The 23,016-nt window shown below is 39.6% G+C and overlaps 1 protein-coding gene across 23 annotated transcripts in view; it reads right to left on the bottom strand.

The window, feature by feature from the left end:
• MACF1 (microtubule actin crosslinking factor 1) overlaps positions 1-23,016 on the bottom strand; it is a 403,924-nt gene that overhangs the window by 148,093 nt on the left and 232,815 nt on the right. For 18 of the 23 annotated variants that reach the window (XM_056123700.1, XM_056123697.1, XM_056123710.1 and 15 more), the window contains 13 exons: positions 22,352-22,490; positions 21,412-21,605; positions 20,095-20,257; positions 18,944-19,027; positions 16,354-16,461; positions 15,537-15,635; positions 14,350-14,502; positions 13,894-13,982; positions 12,065-12,200; positions 3,786-9,212; positions 2,031-2,180; positions 521-736; positions 285-434 (listed from right to left, as the gene is read on the bottom strand). In XM_056123700.1, coding sequence (XP_055979675.1) covers positions 285-434; positions 521-736; positions 2,031-2,180; positions 3,786-9,212; positions 12,065-12,200; positions 13,894-13,982; positions 14,350-14,502; positions 15,537-15,635; positions 16,354-16,461; positions 18,944-19,027; positions 20,095-20,257; positions 21,412-21,605; positions 22,352-22,490 — 7,108 coding nt within the window. The remainder of the gene's footprint in view (positions 1-284; positions 435-520; positions 737-2,030; positions 2,181-3,785; positions 9,213-12,064; positions 12,201-13,893; positions 13,983-14,349; positions 14,503-15,536; positions 15,636-16,353; positions 16,462-18,943; positions 19,028-20,094; positions 20,258-21,411; positions 21,606-22,351; positions 22,491-23,016) is intronic. The other 5 variants (XM_056123704.1, XM_056123708.1, XM_056123706.1 and 2 more) reach the window with 1 other exon arrangement.

Below are 23,016 nucleotides of genomic sequence, written 5' to 3'. Positions count from 1 at the left end.
TTAGGCCAAAGTGAGAGTCTAGCAGTTAGAGTCTTGCCTTGCCTTCCACGCTGCTGACTCGGGTTTGATCTCTGGTCAGCCCTGCTAAGAGTGATCCCTGAGCAAAGATTGAGGAGTAAGCCCTCAGCATTGCAGGAATGGCCAAAAACCAAAAAACCAAACCAATTAAAAAGGCCAGAGATGTGGCTCAGTAGTAGAGTACTTGTCCTATATGTGTGAAGCCCTGGGTTTAATTCCTGATGCCACAAAACAGAAACCAAGCTTGTGACTGTACGCATATTTACCTCAATCTGCTGGAGACAGAGACTCAAGTTTTCAGCATTGGTTTCATTGTTATAGTCCTTGTTCTTCAGAGTAATGTAGGTATTGCTAAACCAGGCTCTCAGAACTTCAAGTCTGCCTTCTAACTGCTCGTATTGATTTAACATATCAGTCTAGAAATAAATGGCAAATTAGATTATAAAAACGACCAGGTTGCCTAGACTTTGTAAAACTCATGTGAATAAAAACAAGAAGTTACCTTTTTGACTTCCACCACATTCTGAAGATGAAGAAGTCTAGAGCTCCAAGTATCACACACAGAGCTGAGGGACTTCTGAAGATTCTTGGCATCCTTCTCTAGAGCCTTAAGCAGTTGTGCAGGAACTTCCTGGGGTTGGCTGCTAATAATCTGATTCACACAATTCAATTCCTGATTCACCGAAGTGGACAGATCCTTTAGTTCCTTGTCTAATACCTGAGGAAATAAAGTGAAGTTACTTCCAAAAATCAAATTTATCATCGGCTCTCTAGGAATCACCTGTGAATAATTTTTCTCTCTTTACAGGCTGGCAGACTCAATGTTTTCTGTACATAAATGCACTCTTTGTTTTGGGTTTTTTGGGGACCACATCCTACAGTGTTCAGGGCTTATTACTGACTCTGTACTAATATATCACTCCTAGGCAGAGTTCAGGTATTCAGGTAGCCATACCGGTGCTGGGGTTTCAACCCAGGTTGGATGTCTGCAAGACAAGTGACCTACCTACCTGTTGTGCTATCTCTCCAGTACCTCATTTTTTAAATTTGGGTAAATTTACCACACTCACTCTCTCTTTTTTTCCTTCTGGTTTTTGAACCACACCAAGCAAAAGCCACAGGGCTTACTCCTCGCTCTGTGCTCAGGGATCACATGTGGTGAAAGGGATTGAACTCGGTTGGCCATATGCAAGGAAAGTACTTTACTCACTGCACTATCTCTACAGCCCATAATTATTACTTTTTTTTTTGTCTTTGGGTTATACTCAATGATACTCAAGGCTAACTCCTGACTCTGTGCTCAGGGATAACTTCTGGTGGGGGTTGGGGAACCAAAGCCATACTGTGGATTCTGGACTGAAGCTAGGCCAGCTGTGTGTAAGGCAAACACCTTATCAGCCATCCTATCTCTCCCGCCCCCAAACATTAATTTTAGAGGAAGGAAGAGAAGATTCTACTGTTCCAGATTTACAGAAGAAATGCTTGAAAGAGTGAAAAGTTTTCCTTGAAGCCACTCAGACGGTAAGTAATAGAGTAAGGACCTGGATTCAAGCTTTCTGACTCAGTGTTAAACTACCCACTACAAAATTTTGTCTTTCCTAGAGCATCATGACACCTTCCATAATGTCATACAAAATAAAGCCAATCAAAGGGATGACTTCCACATTCCAGATCCCGAATGGGCAAAACAAAACATAAAAAATATCCCAAACCAGGATTCCACTCAGCTAGTCGAAGCGCCTTTCCTCCTGCACTATCTCTCCAGCCATCTGACTGTATTTACTACGACGGGCCGATTACGCCTCTTTGCCTGCCCCTTTTCTTTGGTTTCTATGACATCAGCTTTTGGCAATTTTTTAAAGACCTCAGGAGCTGTTGTTAACCACTTTTTATTCTACTATTCCAGATTTGCAGAAGAAAGCAAAAGATAGTGCTTTTGAATATATTTTTCTTCCTGAACAGTGTCTACTTCCTTCAAGCTGATTGCCTGGTAGCAGTCTCTGGAAACATACCTTGGCATGACACAGCAGCTCCTGTAACTCTGGGAGGTTTCGTTCCAGAGGTTGAATCTGCTTGGTTCTCATTTCAATGTCTCTTAAGAGAGACAAATAGGATACCAGCTTCTCATCATGCTCTAAACAGAGTTGCCGGTTAAATACATTCTGTGGAGTCAAAAAGAAAATTTACTCAGGTCTGACATTCTGCCTTCAGTCGGCTTTTGAAAGTAGGTGAGAAAAGAAGCATCATTTACTATATAAGGTAAAGGTAAAGGCCCTCCCGTTGTTCATCGATTTGCTGGAGCGGGCCCAGTAACGTCTCCATTGGAGACTTTGTTGTTACTGTGTTTGGCATATCGAATATATCACGGGGAGCTTGCCAGGCTCTGCCGTGCAGGCAAGATACTCTCGGTAGCTTGCCGGGCTCTCCGAGAGGGGCAGAGGAATCGAACTCGGGTCGACCATGTTGGCTGCGTGCAAGGCAAACGCCCTACCGCTGTGCTATCGCTCCAGCCCATTTACTATATACAATAAGAAATAAAACACATTATTTTGTCAACTGTCTCATAAGGGAAAAAGGCAACTTTATTAATTTCCTCAAGGGGCAGAAGTTTATAATTACCAACCTATAAGTATAATTTAGCAAAATTTCCCAAAGCTATTCTGATTTCAGATAGCTTCATCATAGTATTTCAAATTAGCTCAAGTGTTAATTTTTTAAAAAATTTTTATTAGAGAAACACCATGAAGTACAATTGTAGACTTATAAATTTTTGTGCTTGGGTTTATACAATGATCGAGTACCCATCCCTCTAGTGTTAATTTTTAATTTAAAACATGTTTTCCCTTCCAAGGGGGTAGTACCCAGCTGTGCTCATGGATTAATACTGGCTCTGTGCTCAGGGATCACTCCTGAGAGGTGATGAGGGACCATATGTGATGCCAGGGATCAAATATGGGTAGGCCACCTGTGAGGCAAATGCTATCTCTCCAGGCACAGGTTTTTAACTTAAAACGTTTGTAAATTCAGAAAAACATTTTGTGCTTATGCCTAATTTCCAAACTGCATTATAAAAGGATTCTGACAAATGAACATATATATATAATTATTTGGGGACCACACCCAGTGGTGCTCAGGTCACTCCTGGTGGGGATCAGGGAACTATATAGGGTTATGGGTATTGAACCTGGGTTGGCAGTGTGCAAGGCAGGTGCCTTACCCACTGTACTATTGCTCTGGCCCCACGAATTTGTATCTTAGAGAAACATTTAACGCCCTAAAATCTGTGTTTGCACACAATTACACATATGCAAATTTACCATCTGGTTAAGAATTTTGACATCAAACCAGTTATATTTAAAATATATGTTCAAGGGGCTGGAGCCATAGTACAGTGGGTAGGCTGTTTTCTTTGCATGTGTCAGACCTGGTTCAATCCTGGCACCCTATATGGTCCCCAGAGTCCTGCCAGGAGTGATCCCTGAATGCAGAGCCAGAAGTAATCACTGAGCACTGCCCAATGTGGTTCAAAAAACAAAATTAAAGTTTGAAAAATAAAATATATATTCAAGGCCAGACATAGCTCAAGGGCTTCGGGCGCATGAAGCCCAGGTTCAAATCCCTGGCAACTCTCGCCACTGCCGAGAGCAATATGCAAGCATGGCCAAAGGGTAGTCCAGGAGTATGAGTATGGCCCTATAACAAGAAAATCACATACATACATGAACACCCCCGCCCACCACACACACACACCCATTAGGGAGACTTACTTTAGCTGCTCTCAAAGGCTCCAGATTTACACGTTCATTTTCTGTATCCTCTAATGTAGTCACAAAGGGTGGTGGTTCACTTCTAGGGCTTTCTCTGAGCTGTTCCTGTGGTGTCTCAATGGTTTTTGTTGCAGTGTCTGATGTTAAGGTCATTACTGTCTTGTCTCCACTGGTTTCTGGAATACTGGGACAAATGGTGGCATCTTGTTGCATTGCACTCTGTTTTTGAGAAATATCATTGAGCAGTTTCTCTGGAAGAAGGGACACCGAGGTTCTGGGATCTCCCTGAGTCTCCCTGCCTTCAAATAACCCTATTCCTGCAATTGCAACTTTAGGGTTTGTGGTTTCTAGAAATTTCTCTCCAGTTAATTCCTGAGTTTTTGCTACTTTGGACTTGAGGATTCCACTAAGTTCATGGTCACTTTTACTATCCTGAAGGCCATCCTTCCTGTCTGAGAATTCTGGGCAACTGACTTCTTTTGACTCTTGTCTAGAAAGTATAATTTCTTCCTGTAATTTAATAGCTCTTGTTGAGTCAAAAGGTACTTCTTGGTAAGCTTTTTCTTCATATTTATTAGGTGAAAACATCAGATCTAGATCTTTGCTTTCCTTGGTCTTAAAAGTAACATAGGAATCGTCATAATTGGTCTCCTGTCTCGTGGTTCCTTGGAAAGACTGGGCTTTGCCAACTGATTCCTGGCAGTGCAACCCTTCAGGTTTGGGAGTCACAAAAGACAACTGTTCACTCTGAGTCACATCAGTAATTTCCTGAGAAAAATTTTCTTCTGGTTTTACACACACAGGTAGGCCTAAATTTTTCTTCTCTCTTTCACTGATCTGATTAGAGTTGGAGAATGTTAGAGCATCTTGGTTTTTTACAGAGCTCTCACTGAGTATCATTTGAGAACAAGAATCTTCAGCTTTCCAAAGAATAGGAAATTCCTGCTCTCTATCAGTTTCTCTTCCTTTTTCACCTATGGTTATTTCAACAGGTTGATTTTTTAGACTGGAATCACGGTCAACTCTATCAGCTCTTTCCTGATTCAGTTTTTCTTCTGAAAGAACTTCCGGTTTGCATGTTGGGACATTTTCTTCTACAGTCATTCTCCTCCTCTTTCTTTTACTTTTCTCCTTGGTAGCCCTAGGTTTCTCCATGACCTGCTCGTTTAGCAATTTGCCCATTGTTTTATAATCTAACTCATGCACTTCTGAAATAATATCTACTTGGTTTTCCCCTATTTGTTTAGAATTTAGACTTGGCATGCATTGATCCATATGAGAAATAATTTCTAGTGGCTTTATTTGCTCCTGTTCTTCATGTGTCCTTTCCCCCATGTCATTACTAGCCATCTCTTCACTTTTAAACTCACAAGCTTCTGCGTGAGGGTGTGTCACTACCGAAACATGAGCCAATGATGATTTACCTTTAAAATCACTAGGACATCTGATATTGACAGAGTCTTTCACATCTGGAGAAGCTCTCTGCTTATCTCCATCCCTGCTTTCAAATTTCCTTAAGGGAATTTCCCTTCTCTCTTTGACCTGCTTCTTCTCTGAAATTCTTGCTTTGACCTTTTCTTGTGCAGACTGACTTTCACTCCGAAATAAGTTCTCCCTTTCATCTTTTTCACAACTCATTTCATCAGTCTGATTACAAGCAATTGATGTTTCCTTTCTTAGAAATTCCTTTAATTCACATACTTCAATTCCATCTTGCTTTCTAATCTGATCTCCATGATCACTGAACTCTGAAGAATCTATTTGGATCATAGTTGCCAGTTCAGGACTGATAAATTGTTTTTCAATAGCTTCCTTTAGTGTCATTCTCTGGTCATTAAATATGTCAACAATTCCTCCATTTAACATTTGATGAGATGCAATAATTCGGATCATATTTTTATCTACTAATTTATGTTTTAAAGCTGATGACAATGTCAACTGCTGTCCTGTGGCAGTATTTATGATCCCACCAGTATTTGCCTGAGCTTCCAGAATCTTCAGAGTAGACTCAAAGTCTATTTTTCCAAGCTGAGTTGCTTGAGCCAATGTAAGTACTTTATCACTCACTCTATCTTTAATGTCTGAGAAAGGAATTACTTCTAGATACCTCTGTCCAGATCCAATATCTATCTTACATTTCTTTACTAATTCTGAATAGGGAACGATTCTGTAACTCTCAGGATCTACAATCCCATGCATTATTCCTGAAGACAGCGCTGCATCGGAGGGCAACAATCCTTCCTTTTTAGCTTCTGCCAATGTCAATTTCTGGCCAGAAATGAGTTCCATAAAGTTTCCAGTCAAAGCCTGAATTTCTTCAATTTCTTTTTTCAATTCTGGGGTAACAAGGCCTAATTGTATGGCTTCAGAGAGAGAGATGGCTTCTTTTGTCTCAGGATGAAAAAATTGTTGGAGGTTTATGTTCTCAACTTTTCTCAGTTGCTTGGCTAAATCTTCATCAATGATGCCATGTTCAAAGGCATTATCAACAGAAAGTCTCATCCCAGATACCTGGTGAATGATGCCACCATCTACCACCTGCTTGGTCAACAACTGAATGGCCTCCTCTCTCTCCAAAAGACCTCTGTCCATGGACTGCACGACTGTTAATGGGGCTTTATTATCAGGGTCCACAATCCCAGTTGTTTCCATTTGTAAATTAATTAACTTCTCCCTAACTATTTTGTCAGCTTCTCTGCCTTTGAAAGCTTTCTCCAGATTTATTAGTGCTGTCAGGTCAGCACTGTCCACCAGGCCAAGATTTGAGGCCAAAGTTACAGAAACTTTTTTACCTCGTTTCAGGTCAACAATCCCACCAGTCACCACCTGTCCCTCTAAAATTCGAGTGGCTGTTTGCATGTCAAGAAGTCCAACTGCAACTGCTTCCTTCACAGAGCAAAGGGTGTGGTTACGGGGATCTAAGACACCACTTATTGTTTTGTCTGCCATGAGGACATTATGTAGTAATTTTTCATCCATCAGCCCCTCATCAATGACTTCTTCAGTTGTCAAAAACTCACAGGTCTGAGAGTCAAAGAAACCTCGAAACATGTTCATCTTTGCCATAAGCTTCACAGCAGTGTGACTGGGAACAATCCCTCGGGCTATTGCTTCATTTAGTAAGAGTTTTTGACCTGTTTGTTCATGAAAAATGCCACCATTTAGTAACTGTTCAAATAACATGTTTAAGGTAACTTCTTCAAGCAGTTCTGAAGGATGAGCATATGACAAGGAAATTTCACTACCACCATCTTCCTTCTCTGGCTTTTCTAACATCACCATACTACCATCTACAACATTAAGTCTTTCTTGACTTTGTTTACAGTCATCCCTACTTGAAAATGTTTTATTTATGGCTTCCTTTTGGTCCTGAGAATAAATACTGACATCATTTTTAGTCTTAAGTTCTGATTCTAAATCTACAGTTTTCTCTACCTGTGATTGTGACATTTTGCTTTGGAGTTTTGTAAGAGGTCTTCCAATTTTACCTGGAATGTATTCAATCTCAATTGTGTTTGCCTGTTCTTTCTGACAAATCAAGGAAGTATTTTTAAGAGTCTGGTGTTCTTTTCTTGGTGTTTCAACAGAAAAGGAATTGTCGTCCACCATGAAGGTCATCTCTTGGCGTTTCTCCAGAGGAACTGTGAGGAGAAATTCTCCACTAACATCTTCTCTGGCAGACACTTCTATCTGGTCTTCCCTTCTGGTACCTAATAACTGCCTTCTTAATTCTGATTTGACTTTATTTTTGCTCTTCGAAGTCTGGATATTTGAAGCTCCTGCTCTTTGTTCTCCTACAAACAGGTCCTTTTCTGGGTTCTCCACTGAAGAACCTTCAGTTTCAATAGTGATTTTGTTGTCTTTTACTTTAGTGGAGTTTGCCTGATCAGTATATTCTTTGTTCTGGATCTCACCTGGCTTTTCCAGCAGCCCATCACAGAAAGTTTCAGTGGCTTTCACATCTACAGATTCTTCTAATTCCTCGGGAGTTTCTTCTCTTCGACACCCAATTCCAAACACTTCCGAGGGACTTGGTAGATGTTCACCACTTGCAGTTAGGGTATCTATCAGCTCACTGTCTAGCAGGAGCAGCCTCTGTCCATTGTGCACATTAATATAGCTGTGAGTCATTAGCTGAAACAACAGCTTTTCTCTGTGGCTTGCTTTGTCCTCAGTTTGGCCCTTGTTGCAGAGGAGATCTGCCACTAAAGAATTACCGTTCAATTTGCTTTGTTCTGAAGAGTCTGCTAATTGCATGTGGGGCATCACATCAGGTATGCAAACTGATTTTAACTTTTTGACGAGATCTTTGTCCAAGGTTCCATTTTCTATTGCTTCTTCCCAGGAACAAATTTCTGTGGCTTCAGGCAGAAATAGAGCCTCAATGTATTGCCAGCCACTAAGGATTTTATGAGTTAGTTCAGTAGATACAATTCCTTGTTCCAGGGCATCTGTTATTGGAAGGATCTCTCCAGATTCAGGCCACAGACACCCCATGAATGACCGAAGGGATTCCAGAATCACAAGAGCAATCTTAGCTGCCACTAGATCTTTGCTCACTGCTTCATCTATTGTCAACCGTTGTCCAGTGATAGTGTCTATGATGCCACCTGTCTGGAGCTGCCTTGTGAGAAGAGCACAGGCCATATCTTGGTCAATCAAATTGTGTTTTACAGCCTCTTCTACTGTAAGTCTATGTCCCGTTCTTGGATCTACTATGCCACCAGCAAAAAGCTGAGCCTCCAGCAGCCGGACAGTAACCTGCCTATCTATTAGCCCTTCCTGAACTGCACGGAAAATATTAACTTTCTGTCCTGATTTCAAGCTCACCATTCCTCCTGCCAATTGCTTGACTGGCAGCAGTTTTGACCCTGATTCCTGGTGGACAATACATCTTTGCATCAGTTCCAGCAAACTAATTTTCTCAGCTGTGTTGGGATCTATCAAATTCTTAGATGATCTCAGGTGACACTCTAGCATCGCGTGAAGCCATGTAGGAATAAGGCCTTGCTGAAAAGCCTCATCTAAGCTAATACAGTTATCATGAAAGGGGAGACTGAAACCTCCAGTTGCCAGGTGAGCTTCTAAGATTTTCAGTCCAACTCTTTGACTGATTATTTTCTTTTCGATTGCTTCCACCACAGAAAGAGGGCCTTTACTCTCAGTAAGCCTATTTATTAAGGACAGGACATCCTGAAGTTCTTGCAGCTGCTGATACATCTGGGGATTAATGAGGTTTCTGGATAAACCCTCTTCCAGAGAGAGCTTTTCACTGGTTTCGGGGACAATGAGACCAGACATGATAACCTGGGATTCTAGGAGCACAAGTCCTGTGTCTTGATCAATAAGGCCCTTTTGCATGGCCTTGAAGATGGGAAATATCTCCACTGTGCCTAGGTCAATCACCCCAGCAACTGCTCTGCAACCCTGAAAGAAAAAATGAAAAGAAAATCAAATCAGAGAAGCCCAATTACTGAAAGGAGCTATTCAAAGAACTACCATACACCAAATTCTGATGACAAGAAGAACCTAGCCTGAGATAAGCTCCCATGTGTAGAAAACATTCTGAAGCCTGTCAGTGTTCCTATTAAGGAAACAAGAAGACAATTATTCTAAGACTGATTCATTAATAAATGTTCTTAAAGACATCTACCAATTTCCAAAGAGAATTCAAGCCCACATAACAAAGTTTCAGTGCTGCAACTCACAGAGAAGACTCTTGAAATAGGATTTTCCTGTTGGTAACTGTAGTACCACAGGATTACAAGAGAAATTTGGGAAGCCAGGTAGCCACACACCATTCATATACTACTCAATGGCTATTCAGTAAAAGGAGTAACCACTCACAGGGTGGAATCCCTCGCTTCTGGAACCGCTGACAACTTTTCTCTTGGTCTAGGCTAGAATGGGTAGTACAAGGATTATAATGATAGCTATCATTGTCAGTAAATTACTGAAATTTTACATATTTATCGAACACTGATATTTAATCTCAACAATCTTATAAAAATTTATTTTAATCTTTGCATATAAGAAAATAAGGCAGAGGAGTCTAGAGCGATTGTACAATGGGTAGCGCTCTTGCCTTGCACTCAACAGACCTGGGTTTGATCACTGGCATCCCATTTGGTTCCCAAGCACCACTAGGAGTAATTTCTGAGTGCAGCACCAGTAGTAAACCCTGAGCATTGCCAGGTATGCCCCCCAACACAAGAAAGAAAGAAAGAAAGAAAGAAAGAAAGAAAGAAAGAAAGGAAGAAAGAAAGAAAGAGAAAATGAGGCAGAAAGGATAGGTAACTTGTCCAATGCACTCCAGAATCTAACCAAGATGTGACTAAATCTGGTGTTATTTATTAACTGCCTCCCTAGTCAGGTCTAAAAGAACATGAAGGACAAGAACAGTAGACACATATTTTACATAGGACTAAAGTCCTTAGTATAGTAAGTAAATAAGGAAAACCTTACACATTAAGAAAATTCAGAGTATTCAGAAGGTTGGGGTTGGAGAGATAGTACAGTGGGTAGGTAGGCTGCTTGCCTTGCATGACCCAGGGTTGATCTCCGGCATCCCATGTGGTCTCCCAAACACTGCCAGGAGTAATTCCTGAGGCAGAGCCAGGAAGAAGCCCTGAACCCCCACCCCCCCTGCCAAAAATAGAAAGAGCACTCGGAAGGAGCTCTTTTTTTGAAAAATAAGAAAAAGCAAAAGACTTTTATAGAATTTAATTTTTCCTGTAGATTCATGGCATCCATCTCAGAGTTGCTGATACTGAAGAAAAGCATGGGACTTAACCAAAGTGGAAAAAAAAACTATACTGTCCCTTCCCATACTCTGAAACTAACGATAATCAGCAACCCAGAAATATTCATTTTAGTCCCATCAAACATGGACATTCTGACATAAATGAGCAGAAAAGACAGCAGAAGAAAAGAAAACAAAAAACGCTTCCACTTACCGGAGGTGCAGTGTACGCCTTGGGCAGATAAGAGATAGAGCCTTATGGAGCAGCTCAGCCGTATCGCACACACAGTGTAAGCTTGGTGTTAGCGTCCAGCATGCGACTGTTTGTTTTTTTGCAAAAAAGAACCCCAAACAGGTCGTCCTCTTTTTCCCTTTGTGCATTTGTGCTTAAACTCCAAAGGGTTAGTGAAACTTGTAAGCAAGGATGTCAGTTAATCAGAACAATACTTAACATGAAACACACAAACAGTACAAGGGACACATCATGCTCAATGTAGTGTGCTCAGCAGCTTGTCTTTCTCTCTTATTTTCTCCCGCCTTTTAACCTTTCAAGATGAGAACTGGATGTCCTCAGCAAGCAATTGTTAAAAAATTTCACATACTCCCTTATATGGTGAAGCAACAAGCTATAAGAAGTGGAGAATGCTAAGCCAGCTTATTCATTTTGAAAATCTCTTCAATAAATCATAGTTTGTTTGCTGTTCTGTCTTTACAGCTTGAGCTCCTGCTGCACCAATTTTATACCCAAGAACCAGAGTCAAAGCACATTTTATCTAAATATGATTTTGAGCATCATCTAGACACCAAATCTGATTATGTTCAAGTTTGAGTTTAAGTTTTGGTCTGCCCCCACATCCTCTGGCCATTGCTTCACAACACAGGAAATAAGCAGGCAAACACATATATCCAAAAGACACATGTATATAATATTGTAAGTTTACATATACACACAAGTATCCAGGAAGAACTTAAGACGACCAGCAGGAACAAATTTCCTATGATCTAGGAAATGAACATGAATGGGCACTGTAAAGATGACTCATGATGAGATGATTATGGGTCCTGGGAACCAGTGTTTCAGTCAGTGCAGCTACTCCATTATTTTGCTTTGAAATGAACATTATCATTTCTTTAACAGATATAACAAATATTTTGCGGGCGAGAGAGTTTTCTTTCCAATATTCAGAACTTTGACCTCCATATTTTTTAGTGGAAATATCATGAAGGTGCAATCTCATTGCTCTTATGTTGGATATAATAAAGAATTTATGATCTCCTTGACTCTGCCACAAAATGGCAGATGACAGAAGAGAGAATCAGGTAAACAGGTATGGCTGCAAGTATTTTCTAGTGTTTTCTGACTGACCAAGACATCTTGGAACCCAGTAAAGAAACACAAGACAAATGGTTGCTAAGGTGAAGTTAAAAATTAAATCACATTGGTCATGGAAAGCTAGTGACGATGACTCTCAATCAGCAAAGCTGCTTTTATACCACTCAAAAGTACCCTCCCAGTATCTGGAGAGACAAAAAGTACCTTCTGTTCTGTCTGTTGGGCCAACTGGCTCTGAAGTTGGTGAAGCTGGTTTGTTGAACCATCACAAAGGTTATGATAAGCCTTATTTAAGTCATTTATCTGCTCAGATATCTGTTCCTTCTCTTTTTCTGAGAGCCTAGCACATGAAACAAAGCAATCTTTAAAAAAAATCCTCCAAATTTCCCGTAATTGCTTTAAAATTATAACTTCTCCATCTTGATATTCTTCGTCACTATTAAGTATAAACCATCTAGTGAATCTGTCATATTCACTGAAAACTTTAGACTTTAGTTCATGGTTTCTCTCAAGTCACAATTCTTGATGATGCCACATTTATGTCAACAACTGCCTAACAACTTAGTCTCATAAACCTGCAACCTTCTCAGTTCAAGTGGCCACCTTCGTCCTGCTTTCATATGGTAAACCTAGACTCTCACAACACCTAAATTGTTAAATTTCTAAAATTTTAAACTTAAAAAAATCTTGGGGAGGGAGAGATAGTACAGCAGGTAAGGTGCTTGCTTTGCATGCACCCAATTTGGGTTTGATCCCTGGAACTGCATATGGTTCTCCACCAAGTCCCACTGGGAGTGATTCCTAAGCACAGAACAGAGTAAAGACTTGGGCACAACTAGATGTAGCCAAAGATTAAAACAAAACACTTTTTAAAAAACACACTGATTATAACACTGTGACATCACCCAACTATCTAGTCTTACTACATTTAGCATTTATCAGATTTTCCTTAGATTCCCTCCTCCCACCCACTTTGTGTGTGTGTGTATTTGTGTGTGTGGGGGGAGGGGGAGGGACACCTAGTGTTGCTCAGCTCATGGCTTACTCCTGGCTCTGCAGTCAACCTGTTTTGAATCCCAGGACACTATATGGTTCCCTGAGGTCACCAGGAATTATCCTTGAGTGCAGAGCCAGGAGTAAGCCCTGAGTACAACCAGATATAGCCCAAAAATAAAAAATAAAATAAAACTGACACTGAAATGTTCAACTTGCCAAATATAACAGGCACTTCTCAGTTTTTAACTTTCTTGTCTTACTCTATTCCTTTCTTTGTAGAACTCTATTGCCGCTTGGGTTCTAAGGTATCACTCACAATTTCCTGTTTCCTTCTTCTCTAAGACATTTTTTAAAGGCTGAGAGCATAGGGAAGTCTTAGTAAGCTACTATGCTGATAACACAAATATCTATCATATTAGGCTTCTTATTTATTCAAAATTCACATATATAGTTGCTTACTGGACAACTTTACTGGAATGATATAAGGTACAGATTAGCATATTATGTAACCTCTGTAACATATACTAGGTGTTTTTACTCTGATGTCCTGTGTGCTCTTCTATTCAATGTCTAAGACTAAATTTGCCTCTTTAATTTATTATTTTTGCTTTTGTCTTTGGGGCCATACCCAGTGGTACTCAGGGCTTACTACTGGCTCTGTGCTCAGGGATCACTCCTGGTGGACTCAGGGGATCATATGTGGTGCCAAGAATGAAACCTGGGTCAGTTGCAGGCAAGACAAGTGCCCTCTCACTGTACTACTGTGATCAAACCCCTGAACATCACCAGGAGTGATCCCTGAGACAACAGTAAGCCCGGAGCATTGCTGGATGTGATACAAAATCTTAATCAAAATAAATGAATAAATTAACAAAATAAACAAAATACTCCCATAACAAGTGTATAACAGACTCTTCAACACTAACCTCAAAACTCTTATCCTGACTCTTGCTGCCCTGCATTTTCCCCATAAAATTAGTTTTAGCCAAGAAGATGAAATACCCCAGATGAGCCATAATCTCTCACTAAACACTCACTTATGACCATGTTTGGCCAGGAAGATCTGTGACGTTTTAATGGCCTCAGAGACTTGTTCTTTCTTGGTTGTCAATTCCTCTGCCAGAACCTATACAACAGAAAAAAAGAAATAAACCTACAAATCTAAGAAATTAAAGAATAACATTTTTTAAAAAGAACTTTCAAAAAATATCCTAGGGAGAAACATAGCTTAGATCAAATTATTATCAATGAGCTACCTATATAATTTAAAAGGTAGTAACACAAATAAGATGATTTACGCTGGAGATATCAAGGTGAGCACAGGCCAGCAGGGGAAAAAAGAAGGAGAAATAGATGACTTAAGTTGAAGACCTGGAAGCTAACATTAACTGAGATAAGAATAATTCCTGGGTGACTCTGGATTGTGTTATTCCACCTAACACATTACCACATATTATTCTATCCAGGAAAAGAGATACTGATCTTCTACTCACCTGTTGTTCTAAAATAGCTTTTTCAATGTCTGTTGAGTCTTTGGTCTGGGATGAGGCACCTTTACTTTGTGTATTCTGTGCTAGGGTAGATACCCAGCCCAAAAGTTCTTTAACCTTTTCCACATGTTCTTGTTTTTCCTCTTCTACCACTTTCTAGAGTAGGAAAAAGAAAATAAGTATCCTGGTCAATGTCTTAAAGACTGGTTTGAGTTCAAACTTTTAAAATAGATACACGAAATAAATCTCAACCAGTGCATAGCTAAAATATAAAGCTAAATATAATTTTCCTAGGTTACAGCATAGCTTACAGGCACCTGCAGGATTATAAAAGCTAACTTCATTATTTTTAGATTAGCATCTTTTAAATATATAGTTTACATATATGGTCAATCAATAATTTTAAAAAAAACACTTTACATACAGCATCTTACTTTTTTATCAAGAGATTGAAGTCTTCAGAGATGAAGTGGATAGGTACTAACATTGGAAAGTCTTTTGCTAATTTATGTACAAGTTAATATTTTCAAGAGTATTTCTTTTACAGCAATTGAAACTTAATTTGCAAAGACAGAGATCAATTTTATAATTACATTCCCAGCTGAAGTAGAAAGGTGACATTCAGTCTTACTATTTCAGCTTCTAAACTATAAAAAAGCATAATTTTCATATTCTATTTAGTGTCAATGTTTTTTATATTACTGCATTTTCATTACTGACTGTATGGTTTAAACAGAGCCTAAAGTAATGCTGAAGTGCTCTCTAGATTTCCTAAGTACAAGAAGGCTGTGATGTACCTAACAGAAAAACGTAGATTTTTTTTCTATAAATATACTTAGAAAAAAATTTTTTTCTAAATAATAACTCATACTTTTTCAGGTATGAGTTATAGTAGTATAATGTTCGTGAGCCAACAAACCACAGCAAATAGGTGGTTAACACAAAATGAGGCTATGTATTGATTCCTTGACAAAAAACGTTATAAATGGAGGCTTGCAGAAACCAAATTGGGTATCTGCCTTAGGTGTAAAGATTCGGTATTTGTAAATGCAATGTTTGCAGCATCTTCAGTCTTCATACTACTGCAAGTAATAAACATCAACTGTATGTGTACTTTCCACTTTGTGATAGATGAAACATAGGACTTTAAGCTGCATTTTCAAGATTATTCGGGACTCAAAAGTCCTCACCTCCTCCTCCTCTAGGCGCCGGAGTGCATCACTGATATACTTCACGTGCTGAGTTGTCAAAGTCACCAATGCTGTATATCGAGTTCGTAGGTCCATGAACTATGGTTAAAAAAACAACTGAAATATATTATCTGAAGCTGGAGAGAGAGGATGTAAGGCAAGGTACCTCCTTGCACATGGAAGACCTCGGTTTGATCCCCAGAACCCTACTCTCCAACCCTCCACAGGAGGATCCCTGATCCCTGAGCAGAGCCAGGAGTAAGCCCCAAGCACTGCCAAGAGTAAGCACTGAGCACCACCAGGCATGACCCCAAAACATAAACAAAACAAAAACAAAAAATATATTATCTGGGGCAGGAGAGAAAGTAAAGAGGTTGAGGTGCTTTTGCCTTGCACAAGCACCTCATTTGATCCCCAGAATCATGTCTGTTCTGCACGCAATGCCAGGAGGGATCCCTGAGCACAGATCCAGGAGCAAGTCCTGAACACTACTGAGAGTGAACCCAAAACAAAAGCAAATACAAACAGAAAAAGAAATGTATTATCTGCCCCCAAACTGCATTTAAATAGTTAAATAAGGAGAAAATTTCAGGGCCAGAGAAATAGCTAAAAAGGGCTTGATCACTTGCTTTGCATGGAAGAGGTCTGAGTTTAATCCCCAAGTAGGTGTGGTTTCTACCCCTAGGCCCCGCAAGAAAAAAAAAGGGGGGGTGGGGGAGTTTTTTTTTCCATAAAGAAAAAATACTTAGAGAAGGGCATAAGGTCCAGAAACATGAATTTTTAAAGAAGAAAAGAACTCTTCCCCATCCTTTTTCACCTCCTGTGTGATGGCATCAGATGAGGACAGCATGCGACGGCGCTTGCCAGGGGATTTCTGCTGTGATTCCACAAAGGCCTTATATGTCATCAGTTGCAATTCATAATCCTAGAGAAAAAAAAATGTCATTCCATTTACATAGTGCTTTATCATTCACACAAATGTGGGAGAATCAGAGCATCTCATTACCGGAAAGCATTGTGGTAACTATTTGCTAAAACTTCCAGTGAAGGGCTAGATAGAAGATATTAGGTCATACTATCTCTACTACTACTATTCAACTCTGCCATTGTAAGTGAAAGCATATAAAATAAGTAAATGAATGATCACTGTTATAATGAAACTTTATTTGTAGACACTGAAAGCTGAAGTTCCTATGATTTTCATGTGTCATTTTTCATTGTTTTCGGCCATTTCTCATAGGCCACATTAATACAGGTATGCAGACTAGACTCAGCCTGTGGGTCAGTCAGAGTTTGTTGATTTCCTGAATTTGCAGTCTGTTGTTTGCTGACTGTCCTTTTCATCTCCTAAATGGGCAGATGAAAGCCAAAGATGGGAAGTGAGTTTCCCTAATTGATTCCATGGACATGCAGCAGAATCAGGATTTGTTTCTCAGTCTTTTCATCTCTAATCCATGCTCTTCTCATTTCTCCAAAGATATTCTACCACTATCTTGCAGTGCTGGATATGCGACCCTCGGCCAGGTCCTCTTCATTTCTCACAGGGACAGGTGCAGAGCCCTTTATTTACTTCCCCTGTTCTAGTTTCATATCTATTATACTTTTTTATCTGTCACCAGAGTAACTTTTCTAAAAGTTACTGAAAGATGACAAAATCACTCCTCTCAGTGGAATGAATCATCTGTTGTCTTCTAAAAAATGCGGAATCTGTTTTTGGTAGATCAAAGAGACAACTCAAAGGACTACAGTGGTGCATTACAGGAGGCAAGGCCTCAAGCTGGAGAGATTGCTGCTAGCACATGGCCTGGTGTACCATATAAAACTGTCAGGCTTGGGGCTGGAGCAATAGCACAGCAGGCAGGACTGTTACCTTGTATGAGGCTGACACAGATTTGATCCCCGGCAGCCTGTATGGTCCCCCAAATACCACCAGGAGTAATTCCTGAGTGCAGAGCTAGGAGTAACCCCTGAGCATTGCCAGGTGTGACCCAAAAAGCCAAAAATCAAAAATAAAAACACACGAAAACCAAAAAAAAAAACCTGTCAGGCCCACAGTATAGAATTAAGTATTGCCAGGAGTAGCACCTGTGTCCAAATACTATGCAGAAAGTACCCTACTTTGACCACCCCCCCACACACACACACCGAGACTGCAATGTCAAAAGAACAAAATCTGGTCTATTTGGTTGGCCTTAACCTCCTCTCTTAATGGGCAGTCATAGTTTTTCATGTACCATATACCTTCTAGCTATTCCAGAATATTTTCTATTTCCTCACAAAATCATCAAATTTTCATTTCTTTGTGTCTTAGATTATACAGCTTCCTTTGCCTAGAATGCCGGTGTAGTCTACTCAGGAAATTCTAGACAGAGGAAATTATGGACTGAGTCCTTTAATCTGCTTGCAAATAAAAAGAAGCAATAATAAGAACAAGTGTAATCTTTTACTGAATGTATTTTAAAATTTGAGGCATTGTACAGCTGATCTTTACAATCATTTGGTGAGGTGATATTGTTCATATTTTGTGCACAGAGCAACAGAAACTCTGATTTGTCAAGTCTGGAAAGTTATGAAGCTAGGATATGAATTCATTTTATTTTATTTATTTTTTTTGGTTTGGGGGCCATAACCAATAGTTCTCAGGGTTTATTCCTGGCTCTGTGCTCAAGGACTACTCCCAGCAGGGTTTGCGGAACTATATAGGGTAATGGGATGGAAATCAAATAGGCCACATGCAAGGCAAGTGCCTTACCTGCTGTATTATCTCTTTGACCTCTTGAACATAATTCTTTCTGATATCAAGTCTTTCATAATTAACTAAAGAAATGTATTCACTAAAAAAATATGAGTTCGGGGACCTAAGAGATAGTACAGCAAATAGGGCGCTTGCCTAGCACATAGCTGACCCAAGTTTAATCCCTAGGACCCCATCTGATTCCCTGAACCCCATCAAGAGTAAACCCAGAGCAAAGCCAAATGTGGCCCAAAATTTTAAAAATAAATATATAAAAGCACTCACTCCCACCCCTCTGAAAATTGCTAGTAAGTGAAAAGGCACATAACAAGCATATAGTAATCTCAAGATATTTCTGTTTAGGGCTGGAGCAATAGCACAGCGGGTAGGGTGTTTGCCTTGCACACGGCCGACCCAGGTTCTATTCCCAGCATCCCATATCGTCTCCTGAGCACCACCAGGGGTAATTTCTGAGTGCAGAGCCAGGATTAACCACTGTGCATTGCCAGATGTGACCCACCCCTCCACCCCCAAAAAAAGCAAAAAAAAAAAAAAAAAAAAGATTTTTTTGTTTAAAGATGTCATTAGAGAAATGAAATTATGAGGACAGACCATATACAACCTCACAAATCACATAAAGATTTATGTTCCTACTGGGACATGTGAGAATTACCTTTACAATAGTAGAGTACTGCTGGGAAAATTTTTGACACTGATCCAGTTTTGTCTGATTTCTCTCGATTTCTGCAAACAAAGCCTAAAAACAAAAAAATCTTAGTCATTAAAAATGTCACTATCATCATCAGCTGAATACATATTACGGTCTAAGGCTGCAATTTTTAAGCCTTAGTGGGAGCTGGAGAGATGATACAGGGGTTAAAATGCTTGTCTTGCATGCAGTCAACTCTGGTTTAACTCATAGTACCATATGACTCCCAGAGCACAGAACCTGAGGTATTCCTGAACATAGAACCTGGAGTAAGCCTTAGATGAGGTGAGGTACCCAAAGTCAAAATAAAATAAAAAGAAAGCTTTATAAAACCAAAATCACCTAAAGCCTAGACAAAATACAGATTACTAATCCACACCTCCAGCATTTGTTTCAGAAGACTTGGATTTGGGTCCAAATTTGCATTTCTAATGCATCCTCAGATGATTCTGATATGGGTCTACACACTAAAAATCACTTCTGTAAGTATTTTATATGCCTCATTTCCTTTCATTCTAACAACAGTAACAGTGGGTGAGGTAAATCAAACAATATAACCCTATTTATATTATGAATGAAATAGAATACTGAGCAATCGAGCTATTTAAATATCAGGATAACCAAGCAAACCAGGATTAGAATCTAGCAATCCAATTTCAGACTTTATAGTCTTAACCATAATGTATAGTAAAACAAAACACCAATAAATATGGCTTTAAATGTGGTCAGAGAAGAGAGAACACTGGATAAGGCTTTGCCTTGCACATGGCTGACTCAAGTTCAATCTCTATAATCCTCTAAGCTCCTGTGAATACTGTAGTGATCTCTGAGTACAGAACAAGGAGTAAGCCCTGAGCACCACCATGTGTTGAGTGAAAACAAAACTGCTTTAAAGAAAGTTTTTCTTCTATTCATAGTTTTACCTGATTTTTATTCCCCCATATTCTAATCCAAGTAAAATAATATATGATATCAAGAAAAAATTGCAAGACCATTATCTTGAGATGATTTGGGTTGAAAAGAGAGGTTGGCATTGGGGAAATTTAATTGCTAGAATACCAACTTTTTCTGTAACGAACTATCTCCCCTCCAGCTCTGTGAACCTCTACACCCACCGTCTGCTGGCTGAGCTGCTCTGAGAGCACTCTGCTGTCCTCTGCCTGGCCTGGCTTCATCAACTCCTGCTGAGCAGTGGTTTCCTCAATCCATTTGATGAGAGTTCCATGGCAGGCTCGGTAATCTCCCAAAACTTCCTGTATACTTTCTAGCTCAGATTGGCTGGAAGAACAAAGGGAAACTGGTATCAGATACCTCAGTAAAAATGTAATAAAGCAAATGACACAATTCCCTTGCAACCCTTAACTACTACTATTGGTGCTCACCATACAATCATCTATATTCTGTCATGACAGAGTACCTGTCAGAATATTATAGCTATGATTTGCAAAATACTGTAATTTCTTAGGAAGTAGGTGGTGAAAAATAAGAGTATTTTTTAAAATTTTAAAATTAAAATTAATTCTAATTAAATTTTTAATTTTAAATTAAATTACTATTTAATTTCAATATCAGTTCCTTATATACTTTTGTTAGCCTTTGAAAGGTAAATTAATTGTAGAAAAATCATCTAAACTCCTATGAGTTGCAAGAAACTGTCTCCTTATACATTTGCCTGCCCAATCTAGACTTATAAGGGTAATTTCTGTATTTCCCATTCAAGTCAGCATTCTGAACCAAAAACTCAAGTAACAAAACTTTTGAATTAGCAAATGAAATCAAAAGCAAGAATTTTTACCAAGCCCCAGTCCCATTCTAAAAAATGGCTCATTTCTGGACTCAAAGCTAAGGAAGACTAGATCTCAGGTTTATCTTTGAGAAAAGATGAAAGGTCACTGTCCCAGTGTGTATTCTAGGATGCCACATCCTCATGGCTTCACCTAGCAAAAGCCTGGGACACAGAAAAGGCAGTGTTAATAAGACCATCACTGTTGAGTCACAAGAAAGACTCAGGACTACTTCACAGCTCAGTCCTCAACTTTTGTAGTTTCTGTCACTGTCACTGTCCTCCCGTTGTTCATCAATTTGCTCGAGCAGGCCCAGTAACGTCTCCATTTTGAGATTTGTTGTTACTGTGTTTGGCATATTGAATATGTCACAGGTAGCTTGCCAGGCTTTGCCGCACGGGTGAAAGACTCTCGGTAGCTCGCTGGGCTCTCCGAGAGGGGCGGAGGAACCCGGCTTGGTCAGGCTGGCTGCGTGCAAGGCAAACGCCCTACAGCTGTGCTATTGCTCCAGCCCGTTTATCTTACCAAAATCTTTACTACCATATAATTTTTATCTGATAAATTCCTGCCTTTAAAAGAGAAAACAGGAATATACCTATTTTTGTTCAATAACTACCTCCCTGAGTAAAGGGTAGGATCACCACTTACCGTGTCTCAAGCTGGCCAATGACCCGGTGCCAGCGCTCCCTCAGCTGGGAGCCTTTTTCCTGATAGCGCTCCAAATCCAGATTTCGCTCTGGGGTCAGACGATTCAGCTGCTCTGCCACCTCCTTGGCCTTCGCAAGTTCCTCATCCAGGACTGAAAATACTGAATTCTTATCCTTCACATCACTAAGCCAGTGCTATAAAAATCACAAGAATAAGTTACAGGTTATATAATACTAAAAGTGTCACACTAAAGTTAAAAATAAGTAAATAAAAACCTACTGTCTATAGCTGGCTCCACTATAATTCAAAAGCTAGATTCTATATTGACACCAGAAATACCCCTGAAGTCCTTGTATATATTGGGAAACCAAAGGCAGGAAGTACTATGTAGAAAAATCTGCAACGGACTATGTCTGAAATATGCCACCCCAGTTCATAAGTTGTGAAACAAGGATAATGTCAGTCTCGACTTATCTGGAAATAAAGACAAAAATTCCTTTCCTAAGCTCCCCACAGTCTCTTATGAAAGTCAAATCAATTAAAACCACTGATTTCATACAATTAATCTTTTACTGAGTTAACAGAAAGGCTGCCCTTTCTAGACATGTTTTCTCAGTCTTTCCTTTGAAATCATATTAAATTATATTAAAAGATAGTCTGTTCGGTTCAAATTTAAATCAGTTTCATGACATCTAACCCAAAGAAATAGTTTGGGCAGAGCAGTAGGAGAGTTTGCCTTACATACAGATAAACTGGGTTCAATCCCTGGTATCCCATATGGTCTCTCAAGCACCGCCAGGAGTGATTCCTGAGTGCAAAGCCAGGAGTAACCCCTGAGCATTGTCAGGTGTGTGACTCCTCCTCCCCCCTCCCCTACCCCAAAGGAAAAAAAGAAAGAAATGGTTATGTTGTCAACCTCTTAAGAATAAGAACAACCAACCTGTAATGTAGATCGATGGGATTCCAGTGCGGAAAGATCTGCTGGTACTGCTTCCTCCTGACTCAGTTTAATTTCATAGCCTTTGACCAAGAGTTCAGCATCCTCAATGTTACGTATGATGACATCAACTGTCTTTAGCCTATGAAGATAAAATCAACTTTATTAACATATAAATTTTCAGAGCTGGGCTATAGATTAGAAATAGTGTAGGGAAGCTAACAAAACCTAACTGTCAAAATCAACTTCAAATTACTAGATGATGAAGCGGCGTCATAAAAACAAGAAAACATGGTGGATGGGTGGACAATTTATGTTAATTCAAAATAAAATTCAAACTGGCACCGACATACTCATATACATAGTGGACTCAAAGAGAGAAAGGAAATGAGATGAGAAACCCATTCAATATTATTAAGAATCTAAGATCTACTACTCTTCATGCATGGATGAAAGGATGGATACAAGTAGAGAGAAGAGCTTCAAAGAACAAAATTTAGTTTGGATGAAAACTTTTTATTTATTCCTTAGTATTTCTTTTTCTTTTTCTTTCAGAGGTATCTATTCAAACAGAAAAGAGGTACTCTTGAGTCCTATCACCTAAGTAAATTCTACTTTTATACAACTGGAATTTGTTCACTGCAGCCTAAATGAACATTCCAAGTTAC

The sequence above is a fragment of the Sorex fumeus genome, unplaced genomic scaffold (assembly GCF_029834395.1).
Source record: "Sorex fumeus unplaced genomic scaffold, SorFum_2.1 ptg000047l, whole genome shotgun sequence".
Lineage (NCBI taxonomy): Eukaryota > Metazoa > Chordata > Mammalia > Eulipotyphla > Soricidae > Sorex > Sorex fumeus.
The sequence above is the reverse complement of the archived record's forward strand: the minus strand, read 5'-3'. Positions and strand labels throughout refer to the sequence as shown.